At 46.9% G+C, this 21,895-nt stretch overlaps 1 protein-coding gene across 1 annotated transcript in view; it reads right to left on the bottom strand.

The window, feature by feature from the left end:
- Window positions 1-21,895, bottom strand: part of LOC147465150 (uncharacterized) — a 51,831-nt gene that overhangs the window by 6,447 nt on the left and 23,489 nt on the right. The window contains exons 7-9 of the mRNA XM_086511148.1: window positions 7,544-7,733; window positions 7,374-7,457; window positions 6,277-6,359 (exon numbers count right to left, since the gene is read on the bottom strand). Coding sequence (XP_086367274.1) covers window positions 6,277-6,359; window positions 7,374-7,457; window positions 7,544-7,733 — 357 coding nt within the window. The remainder of the gene's footprint in view (window positions 1-6,276; window positions 6,360-7,373; window positions 7,458-7,543; window positions 7,734-21,895) is intronic.

Below are 21,895 nucleotides of genomic sequence, written 5' to 3'. Positions count from 1 at the left end.
GCAAGAAACAGGACGTGGACACGAAAGCTAGCCTCCTTCAGGTCAGGAGAAGGGGTGGGTAGGCGCGAGGCTGCTAGAGGGTAGGGGCGAGAGAGGGGGACTAGGTAGGGGAGAGAGGTGTGAGGGTTAGGGACGAGGGGTGTGAGGGGGTGGTTAGGGGTGAGACTGCTAGAGGGTAAGAGCCAGAGCCAAAAGGGGTGGGTAGGGGCGAGGGGGACTAGGTAGGGGCGAGAGGTGTGAGGGTTAGGGACGAGCAGTGTGAGGGGGTGGTAGAGACGAGAGCTCCTTGGGTAGGGGCGAGGGGTGTAAGGGAGTGGGTAGGGGCGAGGGGTGGGGTGGAGAGGAGCAAGAGAGAAGTGAGAGATGCGAGGGGTGAGAGAAGGTAGGGCGAGGAGAAATCGGTCGATGGATTACATTACAGCCAAATTGTTGAGTATAACTATGGGAATCAGTCTGTGTATGGATCCGTGCCTACTAGCGTCCAATATCCTCCACAGTGTAATGATGGGTTCGTTTTGATAGACCACAAGAGAGGTGAGTGGGTAGGATAGGACTGACGAGACACAAACAGAGTTTGTAAAAGTTTGGTGAATCAATCTTTGACACTGAGAGTGTTCACAATGGAGAGTAACAAACAAAAACTAAAATCCGCATTCTAGATGGAAACCGCAGCAAGTGGTGGAAGAATGAAACACGAGGACTAGGATAGAGAGTACACTTCAAAAGAAGGGACACCACGGACAGAAGTGAGGAATGAAATTTCGGTATGAGAAAGGTACATGAAAAAGAGAGAAGTAACCAATTGACATTATGAATACAAGAGGAAACTGAATGAATACAATGATCCAAATAACCATATACAAGAATTTTTAAGGGAGAACACACTAGTTACAGTTGTGCAGAGCTAAAGTCAATGGGAAAACTTGTGGGACAAAAGATGGACACATTTATAAGGGAGAACACTGAGTGACAGTTGTTAAGAGATGAAGGTCCGGGGAAGAATTCTTGGGAAACAATTGATTTAAGTGGACCATGATAGGCTACGCTAACAGGTCCACAGGGAGAAAAATGGCTAAGTTCAGGGGGATGCTGCAACTTGAAAGTACTATCGGAAAGAGGACAACTACTTATGGCTTACAATGAGGGATAATAGCATTTGACCTTGGAGCCATTTACAAGTGGAAAGGGAACACCGTCCACAGTTGCTAATTATACCACTCCTTGTGGCAACATCTCCTATACCTTGTATGGTCCTTGCCAAGCTGGGACCAACTTCTTTGCCTTTTTCAGATGTCGTGCCTGATAAAGTGGCACTAGCAAACCTTGCACTATTCCAACATGCCATGCTTTGCAACGAAGTTGCTCTGCCTGGAGAATGTAGGAAGCTAATCTATGGCTCTCTTCCAACATGGAGAAACGAGACAGGTTAGAAGAAGCAATCCTAGCTGTGACACGAAGGCTGCCCACCCTAGAGGATCTTATAGAGCTTACCTCCAATCAAAGTAAATTGTCTTCCAGTGTTGTGCCCACTGTAAAGAGAGTGCTATCTGGAAAGTCTTCGTCAACACCTATAGCTTCTTCACCTGTTTGTATGCGAGAGAGGTGGTCGACCATGACGTGGCGCTTGTCTGGATGAAGGATCGCTTCGAAATCAAACTCTTGGAGAAGAAGGAGCCATCGGTAAACTCAGCCTGCAACTTGTGGCTTATTGAGCAGATAGCGCAAGGCATGATGATCAATAATGATAGAGAATTGAACCCCTAATAAATAATGTCGGAATTTTTGAAAGGTATCAACAATAGCCAAACCTTCCCTCTCTATTGTGTTGTAGTTGCACTCAACTTTAGTAAGTAAACGACTTGCATAATGAATGGGGCAATCGAAGTTGAACTCCTTGCAAAGGCTAAGTCAGAACAACACCTATAGCACTCTAACTAGCATCGGTATGTACATAAAAGGTGAGAGACCAGTCCGGGGCAACTAAAAGAGAGGCTTCAATCATGCGCTTTTCCAGGTAAGCAAAAGATTGGGCTTCAGCCGTGGACCACTTAAAGGGTACAACAACGTCGGTCAGTCGGGTCAAGGGTTGGGCAACATCAGCATACATACATATGAACCTGCAATGATAACCTGTATGGCCTACAAAGCTTTGAACACCCTTGGAATTAAAAGGGGGAGGCAATCTTAGAATGAACACTATCTTGTCAGGGTCAAGAGCCAAACCTTTAGCAGAAACCACATGGCCCACAAGCGTACCTTGAGTTACCAAAAAATGGCACTTGTTAGGGTTGAGCTTCAGACGTGCGTCTCGACACTTGAGGAAGACTGCAGAGAGCTGAGCTAAATGCTCCTCCAAATTTTCCACTGGGGTGGAACACTGAACGCAAAGAATGTCAAAAAAAACATCGATGAAGATTTGAAGATGATCAGTGGGCAAAGGATAAAAGATGATGTATACAGTGCAGTTGAAAGATGGAGGGACGTTTTTCAACCCAAAAGACATCCTTGTATAAATGAATATACCCCATGGAGTCTGGAATGCAATCTTAATCTGGTCTGTAGAATGAATGCCCAATTGATTGTAACCGTTGAACCCGTCCATAGAATTGTAAAGTACGTGCACTGCTACATCTTCAAGGACCGTTTGGTGAAGGGTGTTGGCAAACCATCTTGAATTGTTACCTTGTTCAGAATGCGGTAGTCGATGCAGACTCGGATTTTGTTTGATTTCTTCTTGGGTGCTATGACCATGGGTGATAGCCACTCACAGTGCTCCACACGTACAATGATCCCTGCTTGCATTTTTTCTAGCTCCAATTTGACACCTTTCTGCATACTTCGGGTTGAGCTTGTTAACTGGCTTAGCCCCTTCGATTAGAGGAATAGTGTGGACACCCAATTCTGGTGGGATTCCTTCCAAATCATCCAGGCAAAAAAATCCTTCAAAGAGTGCATAAAAGAGACTACCTGATCGAGCAACACAGGTGAACCATAACTAGTCGGCCTAAAAGGATAGGCTAAGGGTTGTCACGGTCGCCCAGGTTGACTTCTCTGACTGGGTCAAGAGGTGTAGCTGGCGAGGATGCATTAGAAGATGAAGAGTGTGCCGTCTCTTGGAGCTTTGAGACATCAAGAGCTGGTGTCTAATCGATATGAAAATCAGCATATTCTTCTTGCGACCATTCCTGTGGAAGCTCGTCAAAGGATAGATCATCAGACACAGAAGAGAGCTTTTGCGTGGTCGGAGAATCGGACACAGAGAAGACTGAGGTAAGAGTTGAGGCATGGGTGAGCTCTTGTAACGAAGATTGCTTAACTTAACCCTTCTATGGTGCTTGATAGGCTCACCAAGGCCGATGGCTTCCACCAAGGGGACAACAGAGTTATCACCCTTTGTGATCGCCACACTTATTGTTGGATGATGTGGCTCACTGGGCTCACCTACCGAAGGAACACTAGAAGAGGGTGTATTTTCAAGAAAGGATTAAATAGGGACCACATAGCGTGGCATAGACCTGGTCGCCAGCAACCACTCCAGTAGCTCTTCATCTGGTCCATCTAGTGGTGTAGGCAGTTCTAGGTCGTGGTGGGACTCCACTGGCAAAGAACTATGATGCACTACTGGATTCATACCTCCTTCAAGTCTAGACCCAGACTCGGCTAGATCCTCAAATTTGTTGGATAGTCTAGACCCTAGACCATGCTAGACTCGGCTAGACCACTCCTCTAGATAGGGGCGAGAGACCTAGACCAGCTAGACCCATCTAAATGAGGCGAAGACGGACTAGACCAAGCTGGACTAAAGCGAAGCTGGTCTAGACCAAGCAGGACCACACAAGCAGACCAGACCAAGCGAGGAGCTGAACCAGCTAGCTCCTCAACTTGTAGGTTCGTTGGAGTGCAGTGAGACTTCCGTTGAGGTCTCACCAAGCGTGCCAAAAATGAGAGCACCTCTAGCACGGAAAGTGTGTCGTGCTCTCTGCAGTGGGTGCTCCTCAGTGCAATAAGCAAGAAACCTCACTCCAACAAAAAGAAAACATCACATAGAAATGGGAACAACAACTCAAAGCACAACAACAGACTCAGAACTTAGTGGAACTTGACAAAACCAAAGAACCATACAACATAGTAACAGGGAATGGTCATATTCAAGTCCCCGTTCCCCGTTCCCATCCCAATTTCCCGTTCCGGATCCCCGTTCCGTGTTTCAAACGTGAGTATGGAATGGCATTTCATGCATGTTGCCGTTCCCCGTTCCCTGTTCCGAATTCCTGTTCAAGGTAACTATGCCATACAGACTATGGCTGGCAGCGCACTCAGCTCCAAGCCCAGGACTCCAGGGTACAACGGGGTGCCAAGGCTCCAATGTGTAGGAAGGGTGCAGATGTGGGGTGCTGGACTCAAGACTCAAGACGCTAGACCAGACAATGTGGATGATAATCTAATGACTAGAACCAACAACGAATACATACAATCACAAAGAGCCACCAACAGATAACAAAAATATCCAAGTCCAGCTAAGTCTATCCCCAAACTGTGGTGGTGGTGATCCGGCCACGGTGTCGACTAGACCACCACCCGTATCCCTGCCACGTGTCACTGGCCAGGCGAGAGTCCGTCGAGTGTGAACTCCAACCTAACTGTAACTAACTGCCTGTCTTGTGCTAGTGACAATGTAGCCCTCCTACAGAAGCATAATGAGATGTGCTAGGAGGGAAGTAACATGTGGCAATGTAGAGAGCGCGACCCTCCGCTCTAACTTTGACCCACATATAGCGGGCACTCTCATCTCTACGAGCCACCTAGATGATAGGGTGTAACTCGTCCCTAAATAACACCGCTACTCCTCCCAATCCTCTGCTACTGTTCTCATTAGGAGCCACCTGTCTACATGTACTCTCCCATCTGTATCCGGCCACCCTTGAAGTGTTCTCTCTAGGCTTTGATGTGTCTCTGAATAGAAAATGATGTCCCTCCCTATAAAAGAATCCTCGAAGGCTCCGACATCCAATCATAACAAGCCATTGCAATTCCATACTGCAAGCTTTAGGTTGGTCCCATAGCTCGCCCACCATCATGTAGTGCGTTTGTCAAGTCTATCACTTTGCTCCTCTATAAAAGGTGAGTTTTCACTTCTCTCTAGCAGCCAACATCTTGGGCATGAGTTAGGACAATGTAAGATCATCTCCCAAGAAAATCCATGTTTACTTTAGTCTAGGCCTCTTTTTGAGGAAGTCCTTCCTCTCTTCTCTGGTAGCGAAACGAATGATTAGAGTACGGTGCTTGAAGGTTCCCCATTCACCTACTTCTTTCTTGCCCACTCTCCATACATCGGTGTGTTTTGGCTCCATGACTCTCAAATGTGCATAGAGGCTTTTCACTTCCTCGTCCACATTGTTGTTGTCCTTGACACATGTGACTCGTACATGTAGAGTGCGTGCTTTCCTCCTTTGCTCTTCCTCAATTGTCATGTTGATGATAGAGGTGAGAGTGGGGATTTCATGTTTACCTTTTTTGGCCACTTGGATCTATCAGTCCATTTCCTCCAATTGCCTTTTGGTGCAGTTGAGCACCTCTACCCATGAAGAGGTGTTCCGTGCCTTCTTCTCCTCCTCCACTTGGATGGTAAGCACTTGCGCCTTAATGGTATTCAGCTCTTTTGCTATGGATGGCTGAATTTCTCCTTTTTCAAGCTTGATCCAGGAGTCCTCCAAGTCTTCCTTTAGTTTATCGAGATTTTCATCTCGTGCCGCTTTTGAGAGAGGCAAACTTCACCTCGAGAGCCATGATCTTCTCCGATAAGGACCTATTGGCGATGTTGAAGGCACAGTCCATCTCTTTCATGTGGGCCAAAATGGCTTGCTTGATGGCCGCCTCCATCTCATCCCTCGTCATCCTATCGTCCTTTACTACCTTCTTGCTTGATTTCATGAGAGTGTTCGATTGAAGTGACTTTCCTCTCTAATACACAAGCATCAGGAGGGTGTCTACGTGTGAGCCAGTGCAACTGTGTGGGAATGAAAGTGGAAAGCTGCCCTTTGCTGGGTAAGCAAACCCCTTGGTTAAGGAAGCACAAGCTATTTTAGCTGGTGAATCAAGAGGATAAAAACAAGGAAAAGGACACAAAATCAAGACCAAATTGCTATAAATTGAAAAAGAAAAAAATATGGGACCAAACAGCAAATGTAGTTGGAGGAAATGTAGTTGGAGGACCTATGTTTGAATGGACATTCCAAATTTGTCTTAAATGAGCACTAAACCCTAAAGGTAACTTACATGTTTCCAGTGACCAGAGAAAAAGAGATGTTTGAATATCCCCAACTGCAAATTTCAGTAAACTCCATATGTAAAAGTTGTTCCTGCACAAAAATGCCATGAACTTGTTGTAGTACCTCAAGAATACATTAGCTGATGAAAGACTATTAATAGCTGCGGCCCTCATTCCTATTTGCAATAACTAAAAGAAGAGGAAAGTTTATGTCTTCAGACCTGAGTTATAAAGCTGTTATGTCTTCAAACCAAATACGCAGGAAAGTGTAGCAGACGGTGACAAAACTCATTAAGAACAGGAGGATCTTGTCATCAGATAGGAATAAAGCCAAAAAGGACATTAAAATCATGGGTCTTCAGGAGTTCCACCCCACATACAAGAAATTCCTACACAACACAAAGATAGATACGAAAGAGACATAGCAGATGTTGTACAAGTATGAGAGCTTCTCAACATCTCCTGAGGATTTAGTGTATCTTTGAGAAACCATGACAGGTTGAAAGATGGTGTTAAAGAAATGCTGAGAAGAGCTCCAGAGATTTCAAACAATCCAAGATATGAACTTGGGGAGAGACACAAGGAAGCTCACTGTGCACCAGGCATGAAGCTCAATAGGAGAGTAGATTACTGGCAGACAATAGGGAGCTCACGACAACTTCAATAGACAACTTGAACAGTTTTTCCCCAAGGAAAACCACATCATTCTTTCATGAATGAAAAAATTAATAACTAAAGACTCTGAACAATTTACTGAATGCAGCTTTGAATAGCTGGATGAATTGCCCATGTAACTAAGTGCACATTGAGAACTAACAAGCATCTACACTACAGTCTACTGTAGCACTCCATAAAACTAAGCTCGTAGCTAACAATCAGCGCACTTCTTGAAAGTCAGACGGCACATGCAATCGCATGAACACAACCACAGGTGGCTATCGTGATCCAAAAAAAGCTCAAGTGCAGGCTGTGTACATAAACTCTTCTGAGATATCTGCAGGTTGTAGGATATAGGTGCCAACAATCTTGTAGTAGTAATCAGCCCAAGTTTTGGCGCAGATAACACTTTTTTTACGAGTGACGTTCTGATGAAATCAATTCTAACCTTGGTTTTGACTTGAACAAAGTAGACTCCAGCAGTATTGATGGCCACAAACATCTCATGTGGCAACCTTGGGTCAGCCTTTTGCTGCATCATATGTTCAACTCTTAGATACACCTTCAAAATCTCCCTACCATGCCTTGCCAAACTGAGTAAAACTATCAATTACCTACCTTAACATAGAACCAGCATGATCCATAAAGAGTACAACGGCTTCGCAAAAAATCGACATAGTCATTTATGCAAATAAACATGTCTTCTTCTGGAGGCAATGCTGCTGCAGTCCTCAGCAAAGCATATTTCCACTCTCTTTCACTTCCTTCCACATAAATCCTGGGTCCAAATTTTCGTATTACGTCATCCCTGGGTAACTCAAGAACCGTCAGTTAAATCCTGCAGGCCACAAGCTAAAACTGCATATAATAAGTGAACATTATAGACATATTATGCTCTCCATCCAAGTAAGGTTCATGATAGTTACAAATACCAAACCAACTAGTTTCACGCTCATCGAAGACAACTGAGCTGAACTAACATTCACACCGATTGGATAGATGTCACGATCTCTCTAGGTCGTAGGCGGGTAAACATTCATGCAGAAACTCTAGATGCCACGATCTCTCTAGGTCATAGGTGGGTAAAAACTCACGCGGAAAAATCGTTTTGAGCTCAGGCCAAGTGGTGGAACAAGATGTCAGACGCATTCACCACTTGTAGGCCTTGCCTACCAAAGACAGGCTGGCCGCTACGGGTCTAACCACCTTACGGAGACGCCGTAATGCATGCAGATCGGATGTTGAAGGTCGATAGCATCCTTGTTTCATTCCTTTTCCTCACCATTGTAGATAGATTAATTTAGGTCCTTATGGCTTGCGGAACTAACACTAGAAAATATATGTCAACTTGCGTGGTCACTTGAGGCCGACCACGCATCTAAGATTATGGTCAACAATATTAGAGCATCCAAACAGCTCAAAATATGACAAAGCATGGTGACTGTCACTTGGCCTCCTCTCAAGGACGACGACACTTTTGGAGAGCTGTTGAGCTTCTTTGCTTGCATACACCTCGAAATCTTCTATATCCTCATCGTCATCGCTTGCCTTATCCTCCGGATGAATTTCCACTTCCTCGAACTCTATGGCCCAAGTCGATCGAGCGGGAAAAGCCACAGTATCTACATACACGCTAACACCATCACGGGATGTTAACTGGGCATGTGGGTCATGTGAAGCAAGGCTGGGGCACTTGTTAATCATGATCATCCTCTAACGCAAATGGTTACGAGCTCGATGGAGGAAACACCAACTGCGAAGATAGATGGCTAGACAACCCTACGCTAGGTCAAGCTCAGGAAGATGGACTACACCTAGCAGTTAAATCTTTTTAAATAATATTTCTTTTATATATTTTACATTAAAAAAAAATATTTTCAAGATCGGGAACAATACAAAATATGTACTGGACCACCGATAGTCACCCTGCTCTCTTTAGAGAGCTTTGAGGGTGCTTGCATTGTCGATAGATGGTAATAATCAATGGCACACAACGATGGGGTTGATAGCTACATATCAATTTCGGTGTGGAATGTTGTGCGGCGCGGTATTACAACGGCACAATCATAAGGGTGTGATAACAACAGGATAACGGTAAAAAACGATGAAAAAGAGTACAACGGCTTACTGATGCGGCTACAGTCGTAAGGGACCATGCAAAAGTGCTTAATTTCACTCAAAAAATAAGATATGGCTTGGAATTCGAGCTTTGCGCAAAGAAAAGAAACAATTGTGTAAGCTCTTTGGAATACTTAACCTCTCTACAATTGCTCAATTTCTTGAGAGTGAACATATGTGTTTGCATGTGGAATGTGCGTACATGAGTTTTTCCTTTTTTTGAAAAAAAAAAAGAAACAATTTTGAGACAAAAATTGGACTTTCCTATGGTACATCCACAATTCCAATCTTATTGACTACTTATTTTTCAAATAATGAGGGGACGCATTTCCTTTGGCTTAAAGTGTGTGTCTCCACCATTTGTTTTCTTTTACAACAGCTTTTTGTTTTCCATTTTTTTGTAAAAACAGTTGAAACCTTCTCTTTGATTTCTTGGACAAGGCTTATGGCATGTGCGTCAGATAGGTTCCCTCCCCCTTCTCCCTTATATTTTATCATTAAGATCCATGCAATAATGGGCTCTCTTTTTCTCCTGAATGGAGATGGTGGCCGGTGTGGCTCCTTAAATCCTAGCGGGAATGTTTCTTTTGAAAAATATTGTGCCTTTATGGCACGGATGCCCAAAAGATGTAACCAAGATGTATGTGATCTGTCTTTTGGATGAAGTTAACTCTCTCTCTCTCTCTCTCTCTCTCTCTCTCTCTCTCTCAGCTAGATACCAAGAGCACATGGATACAACTGACACAGGAGTTTGACACGAAGATGGCTTTCTATAGAGAGCATCTTCTCCAACTAACAGAAGATCGATATGTGATCAGACCGGCCTATATGGACACTCATTTATCCTATGGGATACAATGTGCTATTGGTGAGATGCGCACATCATCGCACCAGCTAGAGATTGAGACTAGCAGATTTAGGAGAGTACCAGCAGAGGCCAAGATATGCCAGTTGTGTCATATACAGCAAGAGACAGAGTTACATCGTATTTGTCATTGTACAGTATAATATGAGATACAAGGCCGCTTTCACTGTCTATTCAGAGAGGACTTAGGAACCTTTGGCTGGAGTCATGAGATATCAGGACCAGAGATGCCTCGGGTTGTTTTTACTAGAGCTACGCACACACAAGGAGAGTCTCTTGAGGAGATCAAGCAATGGGAGACATTCACAGAGGGAGATTACTGACTTCTTTAGAGCAAGGGCTCAGCCAGATGAGCATGCTCCACAATAGACTTCAGAGCCCACTTATACCAAAGGTATATTAGTTGACATAGCCATTGAGCTCGGGAGAGCTAGACGCCCACGTCTACGAGGGTGACCACGACATCAACGGAAGCTCCATCAGAGGATCTGTCACAAAATGGTGACGTGGCAAATCCTAACACACACACACACACTCTCTGTCTGCGGGGAAATTGCAGGCTGACGTGGAAGGATGATGTGGCTGGCAGTACAGACAGGCCCGCGTTTCACGGAAATTATGCCACATGGCAACATGTACGGATCTCCACAGTTTACGGAAAGCTGGGATTTCTTTTTGGCACGTTGAACTGCTTTATTTCTACGCAATATAGCAAGTGAGAGAGAGATAGCTTTTATTTTTAAAAGCTTTTGCTTTATTTTCTATTGGCTCAAGAGAGCTTGTGAGAGAAAGAGCCTTTGCTTTATTTTTAGGCTTTTGAGTTTAACAGCTTTTGGGCTCTGCTTTTGGCATCCCTTGTAACCTTTAAATATGTGAGCATGCCTCATAACTCTTGTACTTTAAACACAGATTAATACAAAAAGAAATACCGAAAGGGGCGCCAATCTTTGGGGCCAATATCTCTAGGCACGGAACTCCGTCGGGCCAGTGTCAAATCAATTGTGAACTGTGACCTGTTTGAAGTGATTATTTGTGGTGTCGTGGTAGATTCTCGACTTGGAGTGTCCAAGTCTATTATAGTGGTATCAAAGCACGGCCAATTTCTGTTCTACGGGAAATTTGATCCCTAATTTTTTTTCCGCAGCACCTATGGCTCCAGGCAAAGATCAGTCGACCCCCTTTGCATCGGGAGATGCGGGAAGGGATCACAACGAAGATTCAGGCAAGGAGTACGGCCCGCCTCGGCCTACTCAAGCGAAGCGTCAGGAGATGGAGCGTTGTCAATTGATCGGCGATGCAACAAAGATGATGCTTAATTTTGCCAAGGACCCGAAATTGGCAAAATATTTGAGCCAGACTTCTTTGTAGGAAGTGTACACGCAGTGGCAGAAGACCACAAAACCACCCCGAAAACCCGCTCTCAAGAAACCTCCTACTCCCAAGAGGTATACAAAGAAAGAATTAGAAGAGGTGGTTGATGCACGAATTGCACTTCCCGGTTATTTGGGTCGTCGGTCTAATTTTGAAAAGGCAAAGAAACAGAAGAAGCGTGTTTGATTTAAGGGGAAACCAAGTTCTTCTTCTTCTTCTTCTTCTGACAGTTCTTCTTAGCTCATCTGACTCGAGCGAAGAAGACAGAAAAGGCAAAAAGAGAAGCAAAACGCAACACTTCGGAAAGGGCAAGAAAAAGGCAAAGAAGTCTAAATCTCGCCCCGTGATTGACAGTTCTACAGAGGACTCGTCTAGTTCGGACTCGGATGACAGCAGCTTTTATGCAAAGAAGAAGAATTTTTACAAAGCCAACCAGTATGACTTTCTGGAAGACAAAAGCAAGAGAGTCCGAGAATTCAAGGAAGGTGGACAGTCAATTAAATTTGACACGTTTTCTGGTTATAGAGATGCTTCGAAGGCTTTGTCTTTTGTACAGCAGTTTGACATCGCTTTCGTGGGAGGGCGTTACTCAGAGCACTCTAAGATTCCCAAAGCTGCCTCTTACTTTAAGGGGAATGCTCGAACTTGGTGGTCCACGCTTCTATTAAACAAGACTGGGCCAGTTAAATGGCTAAAATTCAATAGGATTTTTATTTCTTCTTGGCTGACTCGAGAGTATGAACGCGATATACGAACTGCTTGGAACCATCTTCAGATGACCAAGAAGGATAGAATGGACGCTTATTGCGAGAGATTCTGGAGCTCTTTTCTACCCGCCTCTTCATTCAAGAAGATCTCGTTCAAGGAACAAATTGAGCGGTTTACCTTGGGTCTTCCTACAGAGATCCCAGATCACTCCCTAGAACAGAAGTCAGCCTCCATTCAGCAGTTGATGAGTCATGCGAAACGGGGTTTTGCCATTCACTCTGGCAGTTTGACCTACCCCACCGGTAAGATCATGACACAAAGAGCCGAACAGACTTCAACAAATGAAAGTAGAGAGAAGGAAGAGCAACCCAGAAAAGAGACATGCACGACCCAAGCTTACTCCTCAGGAGAGCTCGCTTCATCAAGGAAGGGAAGTGCTTTGGATGCGGGGAAACTGGACATATCTCCGCGAAGTGCCCTAAAAAGGCACAGAAAGAAAAGAACGACAAGGACGACAAGAGGCCTAAGAGTTCGAGAGCAGCTGAGGAACGTGGTAGAGAAGGCAAGATGAAAACAGGACTGGTTCCAGATTGCGTGGGTACTGATCCCAGCACGTTGGACGAGAGTACAGAACCTTGCCGAGCTTGGGGCAAAGTGAAAGACCAAGAAGCCCTGATCTTTTTCGATGCAGAAGCCAAGGCCAACTTCATTTCAACGGAATTGGCGGCGCGGCTCGAGATCACTCCCAATCGGATGGGACGACTTGCGGAGGCAGTTCTAGCGGCACCCGGCAAGGACGTAGCCATTACACCTGTCATTGGCAAACTTCGGTTGCATTGTCAGGGGTATTTGGGGCATGAGGACTTTTACATAGTGCCTTTGGAAGGTTGTGATGTTCTCTTGGGAATTCCCTGGTACCACAAGAACAATGCCGTGGTCGGCTATCGGGCGAGGAAAGCGACATTGACAGTAGAGAAGGGCAGGACACCTTACCATGTGAATCGAGCCCAGAACGAAGAGATTATGAACCAAGTGAAAGACCTCTTGGGAAAGGGTCTTGTCCAGCCTAGTACTTCACCGTATTGCTCTCCACTGTTGTTGGTTTTGAAAAAGACGGATCTTGGAGAATGTGCATCGATTATAGAGCTCTCAACAAAATCACCAACAAGAACAGATTTCCGATTCCTAGGATCGATGATATACTCGATAGATTATAGGGATCCTCATGTTTTAGCAGGATTGATTTGAAGAGTGGATATCATTAGATCCGAATCGCGTTGGGAGACGTCTACAAGACAGCCTTTCGGACGACTTTTGGGTTATTTGAGGTTATGGTGATGCCTTTTGGCCTAACCAATGCTCTTGCGACATTTAATCGGATGATGACATGATTTTTCGAGAGTACATACTATTCGTTGGCACTTTCTTTGACGATATCATTGTTTTCTCCAAGGATGAGGCAGAACATAGAGAACATCTGCTTCAGGTCTTTCAGGCATTACAAGATCACAAGTTAGTCATTAATGCAAAGAAAAGTAAATTTTTCCTACCAGAGATACACTTTTCGGGACACATTGTGTCAGCAACAGGAGTGCAAATGGATCCGGCCAAGATAGAGACTATCCGTGATTGGCCCGATTTGAAGAATGTCCATGAAGTTAGAAGCTCCTTGGGATTGTGTTCATACTACAGGCGGTTCATTCGAAAGTTTGCAGAGGTTGCTTCCCCTTTGCATATCTTGGGCTACTGAGAGCTGACAGTATTCTGATGTATGACTTTATGAAATGGTATTCCAGAATATGAAACTGGTTTGTTCTTGACTTGTTTTTAAGTGCAAGAACTGATAGACGAAATGACTGCAGCATTTTGGTATGAATGATCTCGAATAGACATGGTTGCAATAGGGGTTAGTCAATTGGGCATCTATGAGGTCCTGAGTGGATCTAGATGCGATTGCTAATTGCATTGCCGATAAATCATGGTCTAAGATCCGAATGAATGTTGAATGTGATTTGTCATGTGATGTCCTGTGATGTCTAGTGATGTCCTGTGATGTCGTGTGATGTGACTGTTGATTGGTACATGTGCTAGATGTGTGTTCCTAGTGCGTCGGTACTAACAGTCAATGTGTGCTAAGGCAGTTTATGGCTTCCGTCTGTTTTGCAGGGGTAATCGAGGGCGATTACAATGCTTTCAAGAGGGGGGTATGTCACAAAATGGTGACGTGTCAAACCCTAACACACAGACACACTCTCTGCCCGCGGGGAAATTGCTGGCTGACGTGGAAAGCTAACGTGGCTGGCAGTACGGACAGGTCCGCGTTTCACGAAAATTATGCCATGTGGCAGCATGTACGGATCTCCGCAGTTTACGGAAAGCTGGGGTTGCTTTTTGGCACGCTGAACTGCTTTATTTCTACGCAATGTAGCGAGAGAGAGAGAGAGAGAGAGAGAGAGAGAGAGAGAGAGAGAGAGAGAGAGAGAGAGAGAGAGATTTTATTTTTAAAAGCTTTTGCTTTATTTTCTATTGGCTCAAGAGAGCTTGTGAGAGAAAGAGCCTTTGCTTTATTTTTAGGCTTTTGAGTTTACCAGCTTTTGGGCTCTGCTTTTGGCATCCCTTATAACCTCTAAATATGTGAGTAGGCCTCATAACTCGGTGCATCTGGACGCAAAGTCTGTGTGTGAGCGCTTGCCCGCACTCTTGTACTTTGAACACAGATTAATACAAAAATAAATACCGAAAGGGCCCCAGTCTTTGGGGCCAATATCTCTAGGCACGGAACTCCATCGGGCCAGTGTCGAATCAATTGTGAACTGTGAACTGTTTGAAGTGATTATTTGTGGTGTCATGGTAGATTCTTGACTGGGAGTGCCTAAGTCTGTTACAGGATCAAGACTATTTTAGCACGACATGTGAGACGCCCAGTATGACTATTTACAGAGATTGACATTGACGAAGCTCTTCAGTGACCAATGTAGTACTTTCTTGGACAACGCCCAATGCCGCGCATCCTCGGGCACCCATGATGATGTTTTTTAGTCTTTCACAGTACTTCACTTTATTTTATTTTTGTACCTAGATATTAGATTAGATCCACCAAGATTGTATCAATTTGGTCGCATAGGTCATTTTGGCCTTTTGAAGACGTTTAATATCTCGCAGTGTTGTTCAATCCTGCCATGTGTAAGGGATTACCTAAAACTTGGAGGTTGTCTAATATTGTGCCCATCTTCAAGGCTGGTGACCCTACAGAGCCTGGCAACTACCGCACTATTATGGTTGGACACACATTGGCACGGTTGTATGCATCTATTCTGGAGCAACACTTAAGTAATTGGGCAAAGGGCGAGGGTGTACGAGCAAAGGGTCAGGCCGGCTTCAGGAGGGGTTTCTCCACTCTTGATCATATTCTGACACTCATTGTCTACTACTCTATTTGGTATGTATGTTGATGAGGTGTCTGATTACATTGACAGAGAGGCTGACCGGGGTGCCCAGCTGGCAGGGACGTGGATCCGATTGTTGCTATATGCTGATGATATTGTGTTGATATCTGACTCGCCAGAAGGTATGCAAAGACATTTGGATGCACTACGCAGTTTTGCAGAGGATAGTGGATTGTGTGTAAACCTAGGTAAAACCAAGGTTATGGTGTTTAACAACCACACCGCAATGGGTCAGGAGATCAGTACCTACTTTCAAATATGGTCAGGAGATTGTGGAGTATACAGATGCATACACTTACATGGGGGTAGTCTTTACTGGGCCGAAATTTTCTCTGAGAAGAGCAGCAGAGATTAGACTAACTAGAGTTGGTGCAGCTCTGGGAGGAATGGAGAGGATGTGTTCGCAGGTTCAGTTCCAGGAACCTAGGACAAAGTTATGGCTCTTTGATACTTTGGTTGCCTCTACTATGTTATATGGGGTGCAGGTTTGGGGACCTTTTGTAAGCTAGGATGGTTGGAGGCATATGGAGAAGCCCCTGGTATCTATGATCTCTCGGCTGATTAGAGCCAAGGCTTCCGTACCGCATGATATCATTCGAGTGGAATTAGCTGCCCCCCCTATGGAGATTGAGGCGCTTACCAGATCAGTCTCCATTGTACACAGTCTGTGGGATACTACCAGAGACAGATATGCCAGGGTGGCTCTAGAGTCCTCCAGACAATTATCTCTAGATGGGGATACTACCAGAGACAGATATGCCAGGGTGGCTCTAGAGTCCTCCAGACAATTAGCTCTTAATGGGGATACATCATGCTGGTATGCACAGATGGCATCATGGTTTCAGACACATGGTTTCACCATGGACAGGTTGCCTCCTTTTCAATACTCTCTACAGGCACCCTTGAGATCTCTGACGCGGGTAGAGATTAATACACTCATTCATCAAGATCTGATTCAGCTGGACACGAGGAGGACATGGATAGAGCCGATACAAGAGTTTGACACAAAGATGGCTTTCTATAGAGAGCATCTTCTCCACCTCACGGGGGATGGGTTTGTGATTCGACCTAGCTATATGGACACCCATCTTTCTCATGGTTTGCGTTGTGCCATTGGCCAGATACGCACGTCCTCACATCAGCTCGAGATTGAGCTCGAGATTGAGACTGGCAGACTCAAAGGGACACCAACAGATAGCAGGATATGCCGCTTATGCCATCTAGAGCCAGAGACAGAGGTACATTACTTATGTCATTGCAGTGTACTATGAGATATGAGGCCGTTTTCATTGTTTATTCAGAGAAGGTTTTGGGCCTCTAGCTAGGGTCATGAGTTATGAGGATCAGAGATGTCTTGGGCTATATCTACTTGAGTTACACAGGCATAGAGAAACTTTACTAAGGAGAGCTGAAGAGAGACAACCCCAAAGACAGATCACAGATTTCTTTACACTAGATATTGTACACCCAGAAGAACAGATAGAGGAGCAGCCAACAGTGGAGAGGTCTGCCCGCACTACTGGCATTCTCATAGACCGAGCATTGGAGCTAGGGAGATCTAGACGACCCCGATGGAGAAGAGGAGCTACATAGTTTCAAAGGAGGCTACAGCAAAGGTATCGAGCCATACTTTTTCGTTGTCCAGAGTGCAGATGAAGATGGATCTCTATGAAGATGGATCTCTACTTCCCTCCCATATTGTCTGCACATTGTTCTGCTTAGTTCACACATTTCACGCTTTTACCTTTCACACCTATCAGCTTAGTTTAGGATTCCGCAACATTTATATTTTTATTTTTTTTTCCGAGAAAGAGATCCTTCTATTAGTTAATGAAAACTGCCCATAGGGCTACATCCACCTCTGCGAGAGAGGGCTACAACAAGCATGATGGGGAGACTCTCCCAATGAAAAAAACAGCATATATACAATGAGGCTAATTCAAGAGATGGGTGGAGGGAAGAGCCACACAGGTGGACAGTAGTGCCATCTGAGCACCCCCTGGACTATGGTGTAGAAAGGCCCAGGGCGCCAGAGTCGAAGAAAAGCCTCGCGGCGCTCCCGCATGCGGTCGGAGCTGCCCTGTAGTCCCTCAAGCTGTCCTCTGAGAGTATGGATCAGCTCTAGCCAAAAGTCACGAACAATCTCTGCTGGTGGCACCGGATGAGCCTCAAAGATGCGGAAACAGCGGGCCCGCCAGATGAACCAGAGAGCTACGCCGCTGATGAGCTCCCAACACTCCTCTCTCTCACTGCACCACTCTTGTGGAGTAAGCTCTGCAGCAGGCTGGAGTGTAGGTCGCCCCCCCTGTATCACTATCATCCTGCTGGTGGAAGATAGCTCAAACTGAAGTGCTGGGCCCGTGAGGGTGGACCAAACCGCTGCCCCCCAAGTGTATTGTCGAGCCGTGGAGAGGGCAGGCATCAGCCGAAGAACACGTAGCCACACCTGCTGGGCCGAGGGACAGTCCCACAGACAGTGACGCTGACTCTCCACCAACTGGTCACAGGCTGCACATGCGGCCGAGAGACCACTATGCACAAGCCAGCTCCCTACTGCTGTGGCTCTGTGTGCAACCAGCCACAGGAACAAAGTGACGCGCCTCGGCTGTCTGGAGTCCCACAGCCTCTGCCAAAAAGCTGCCAAGAACTCGACTGTGAGGCCCTCCTCCTGCCAATGACGTGCTGCAGCGGGGCGGGCCTCTCTCTGTGCTACAAGTATATGACGTCCAAGCCGAACAGTGTACTGAAAGAAGGGGACTCCTGGGCGGGCTGCAGAAGAGAAGGGGTCCCTCCATAGCCACTCACCAAGATCCCACTGTACTCGTGCCAGTGGACAACACTCCCAAGCCCATAGCCTCCAGTGTCAAGTCTCAAGAGCTACTGGGTCGGGGTCTATGACGCAAGTCCTCCCACAGATGCCCACAACTCGGATCCTCTGGAAACAGCACTCTGCTACTTGTGGGGCCTCTACTGCAACTCGCTGTAATCGTCCCCCACCCTGAAGCTCGAAGAACAGGGCTGGGACAATCTCTGAGCAAGCCCCGACTGAAATGAGAACCTCCAGTCGCGTGAAGGCTCCCATCCACCGGGGTGCTACTGGCTCTAGAGGCGTGAGCCACTCAGCTGGAACTGACTCTGAGATGTCCTGACACATGCTCTCCACCCCTCTCATGCCCTGTAGCTGGACAGCCTGCACCTCCTCTGACAAACCTGTGAACTCTAGCCAGTCACCTAGAGAACGCGCTGGACCTGCCGCCATGGGACCCCAAGAAACATGAGGCCGACTCCCAACCAAGTGGCCTCTCTGAGTGCTAACCATGGGGTTCCAGACGAGGGGCTGCCGTAGGCGCTCCTTCGTGCACGTCGGCTGTCTCTACTCTAGGCCACGCCGTAAGAGCTCCCAAGATCGAAGCAAACTCACAGTGAATCTGTCCTCCAGTCTCCTGCTCAAACCAACTCGACGCAACTCTGTAAAGATCCATCTGGTCGAAGGTTGCCAAGGGCCTCCTGACTGAGGCACCCTGGCACGAAGCCTCTGCAACAAGAATTCCTTCCAGGGCTCCTCGCCTAGAAGAAGTCCTCTAACGAAAAACTTCCCAAGAAGGGATCTTCTCTGCTGTGCAGGATCAATGATCCCAAGCCCTCCCTGAGAACAAGGAAGTGTGATGACCGACCAAGCCACCTTGGCTTGGGCAATCTGAGTATCACGACCTGACCAAAGGAAGTTCCTGATCAGCCTCTCTACCTGGCTGATACAAGAACTCGAGAAGATCCAGCAAGAAGTGATGTACCACATAGTTGCAAACAACACCTGGTTGGCAACTACTACTCTACCAGCCAGCGAAAGTCGTGTTGAGCTCCAATGTAACAGCTTTCTCCTGATGGACAGGAGAAGAGAAGCAATCTGCTGCTCGGGGGACAAGTCCAAACCAACCTGACAACCCAAGTACCGAACTGCAGTCCCTGGAGGAATCCACCTGAAACCCTCTCCTGGCATCCAATCTGGCACAAGAGCACTGCCAACCGAGAAAGCCACTGTCTTTCTCCAGTTGATCAATGCGCCCGATGCACAGCAGAAGGTCTCCAAAGCCTGCTCACATCTGTGTAGATTGGCCTCCTGGCCCTCTAAGTACAAGGCTGAGTCGTCAGCAAACTCAGCGTCCAGAAGCTCATCTCCCCGTATAGGGAGTGCTAAGCCTCTCAAACCAACCTACTGTGACACCAAAAATCTGCTCATCGCCTCCGCATAGAACAGAAAGAGAAAGGGGCAAGAGGACAACCCTGTCTGACCGATCATGTGAGCATGAAGCGCTCACCTCTACCTCCTGCCAAAAGCACCTGACTGTGAGCCTGTCTGTACAAAGCTGACACCCCTCTGATCCAAGCATCTGAGAAGCCCATCCTGCGTAGCGTGCCCTCTAGAAAGTCCCAGTCAACTCTATCGTATGCCTTCTCAAAATCGAGAAGAAGAATCACAAGGTCCTCCCCACGGAGCCGTGCAAGGACAGAAGCCTCCCAAAAAGTGAAGATGTTGTCAAGGATACTGCGTTCCTTGACAAAACCTGTCTGAGTCCCATGTATAAGGCTCTCCAAAAGTGGCTGAATCCTCAAACTCAGAGCCTTGGCAAGAATTTTGTAGGCTGAGTTGAGGATGGTGATGGGGCGCCACTGTCGAATCTCATCCAAGGAGCCATCCTCCTTTGGAATAAGGTAAATGAGGCCCTCACTCATGCTATCCGGCATCACTCCTGTGTGCAGAATGTACTGAAAGGCACTACAAAGATCTAGGCCAAGCAGGTCCCAGTACTCCAAGAAGAAGCTGGGAGTCAGCCCATCCTCACCGGGACAGCTACCACGAGGGAGGGCCCTAAGAGCCGTGTGCAGCTCCTCAAGCTGAAGAGGCATCCCTAGCCTCTGGCGCATCTCCTCAGTAACAAGACAAGGCATCTGTGCCCAAACCTGCTCCCTGCATGCATCCTGTCGCTCTGACTGGGGCTCAGCCGACAGTAACTCACGGTAAAAGTCAGTAGCAACTGTACTCGGACTCACAAGCAAGTGACCCATCGGGTCTCCTCAACTGATTGACCTTGGCATGTGAGTGCCGAGGTCCCACTGTCTCAAAAAAGGCACCTGTAACTCTGTCACCCACCTGAGTCCACTAAGATGCCTGTCGGTGAAAGGCAAACTCATGACGCCTCTCCTCTGTGCAAGCAAGCTCTTGTCGAGCCTGCTGTAACTGCTCCTCCAACCATGGACTGTCTGGATGCTGCTCCTGCATCCTCTGTAGTGAAGCAATGCCTCGTCTGAGACGCTGCTCCTCCTCTCTCGCTGCAGCCCGTCGAGCCAGAGACTCCTGGAGAAAAAAGTGGCTAAGCTGAGCTAGGCCTAAGGCCACTCTGTCCGAGAAGGAAGTCCCTGCGAGGATGCCCACGGATCCCCCCAGGTCACTGAAGTGGTCACTAGTGTAGAAGCGATCTATCCGCGATAGATTCACTCCTCCGACTCTGCGGTCCAATCTAAAGAAGGCAAGACTCTCTGGAGGCCTCACAAAGCCAGAATGCTGCCATGTATCCGAGACCCTCAAAGTCATACACAACCTCTCCCAAGCTGCTAACTCGACTCCATGCACAGTAGCATGGCTGCCTCCGATCCTATCAGAAGGGTCCTCCAACATGTTGAAGTCCCCTCCTACACACCAATGGTCAACCTGTGGTAAGGACTCAACAATCTGTGACCAAAACTCTGCACGAGCACTCGCCACATTGGGCGCATAGATGTTCAGGAAGCCCACAAGGCCACCCTGAACCTGCATAGTGATCCACTGAGCCCTGCCTGGCACAATAATCCCTCTGCCCACAATGGCCTGCTGCAATGAGTCCGCAATAGTCATACATACCCCTCCCTGGATGCCTCCAGGTCCAAAAGTAGCTGACCAAAAGGTATCATAACGTCCACGCAAAATTTTACCACATCGCCGAATGCGGCTCGCAGACAAATGGTGCTCCTGAAGCATAAGGAGATCAATCTCTCCTCCCACAAGGCAACGCTGAAGCTCCTGACGCAATCGGCCCCGCTGTCGCTGAAACTGGGGCCCACCTAGTCCCTGCACGTTCCACGAGACGATCCTCATGGGGAACGAGAGAGAACAGATGCTGCCGCAGCAGCAAGACGGGCTATCTTCGAGGCTGGCTTGGATGGGGAGTAATCCGCATCCGAGCGTCCTCTAGATAGGCGAGACTGCACTGAGTGCCTGGCCCAAGTCCAAGCAGAGCGAGCCGTGCGTAAAGCAACCTCCTCTGTCCAGGAGTCCTCATGAATATATACATAGCAAGGCAAACACTGCGTATCAGCAAAAACTGAATCTGGGGGTGTCACCGCAAACTTGGCCAATGGCCACAAAGTCTGCAGCAAATCTGTAACTCCAAGTTCTCCCATGTGGTGAGAGAACTCGAGAACCTGTGT

The sequence above is a fragment of the Adiantum capillus-veneris genome, chromosome 1 (assembly GCF_014529385.1).
Source record: "Adiantum capillus-veneris isolate H3 chromosome 1, ASM1452938v2, whole genome shotgun sequence".
NCBI classification, from domain to species: Eukaryota; Viridiplantae; Streptophyta; class Polypodiopsida; order Polypodiales; family Pteridaceae; genus Adiantum; species Adiantum capillus-veneris.
This window is presented reverse-complemented; position numbering and strand designations above follow the sequence as displayed.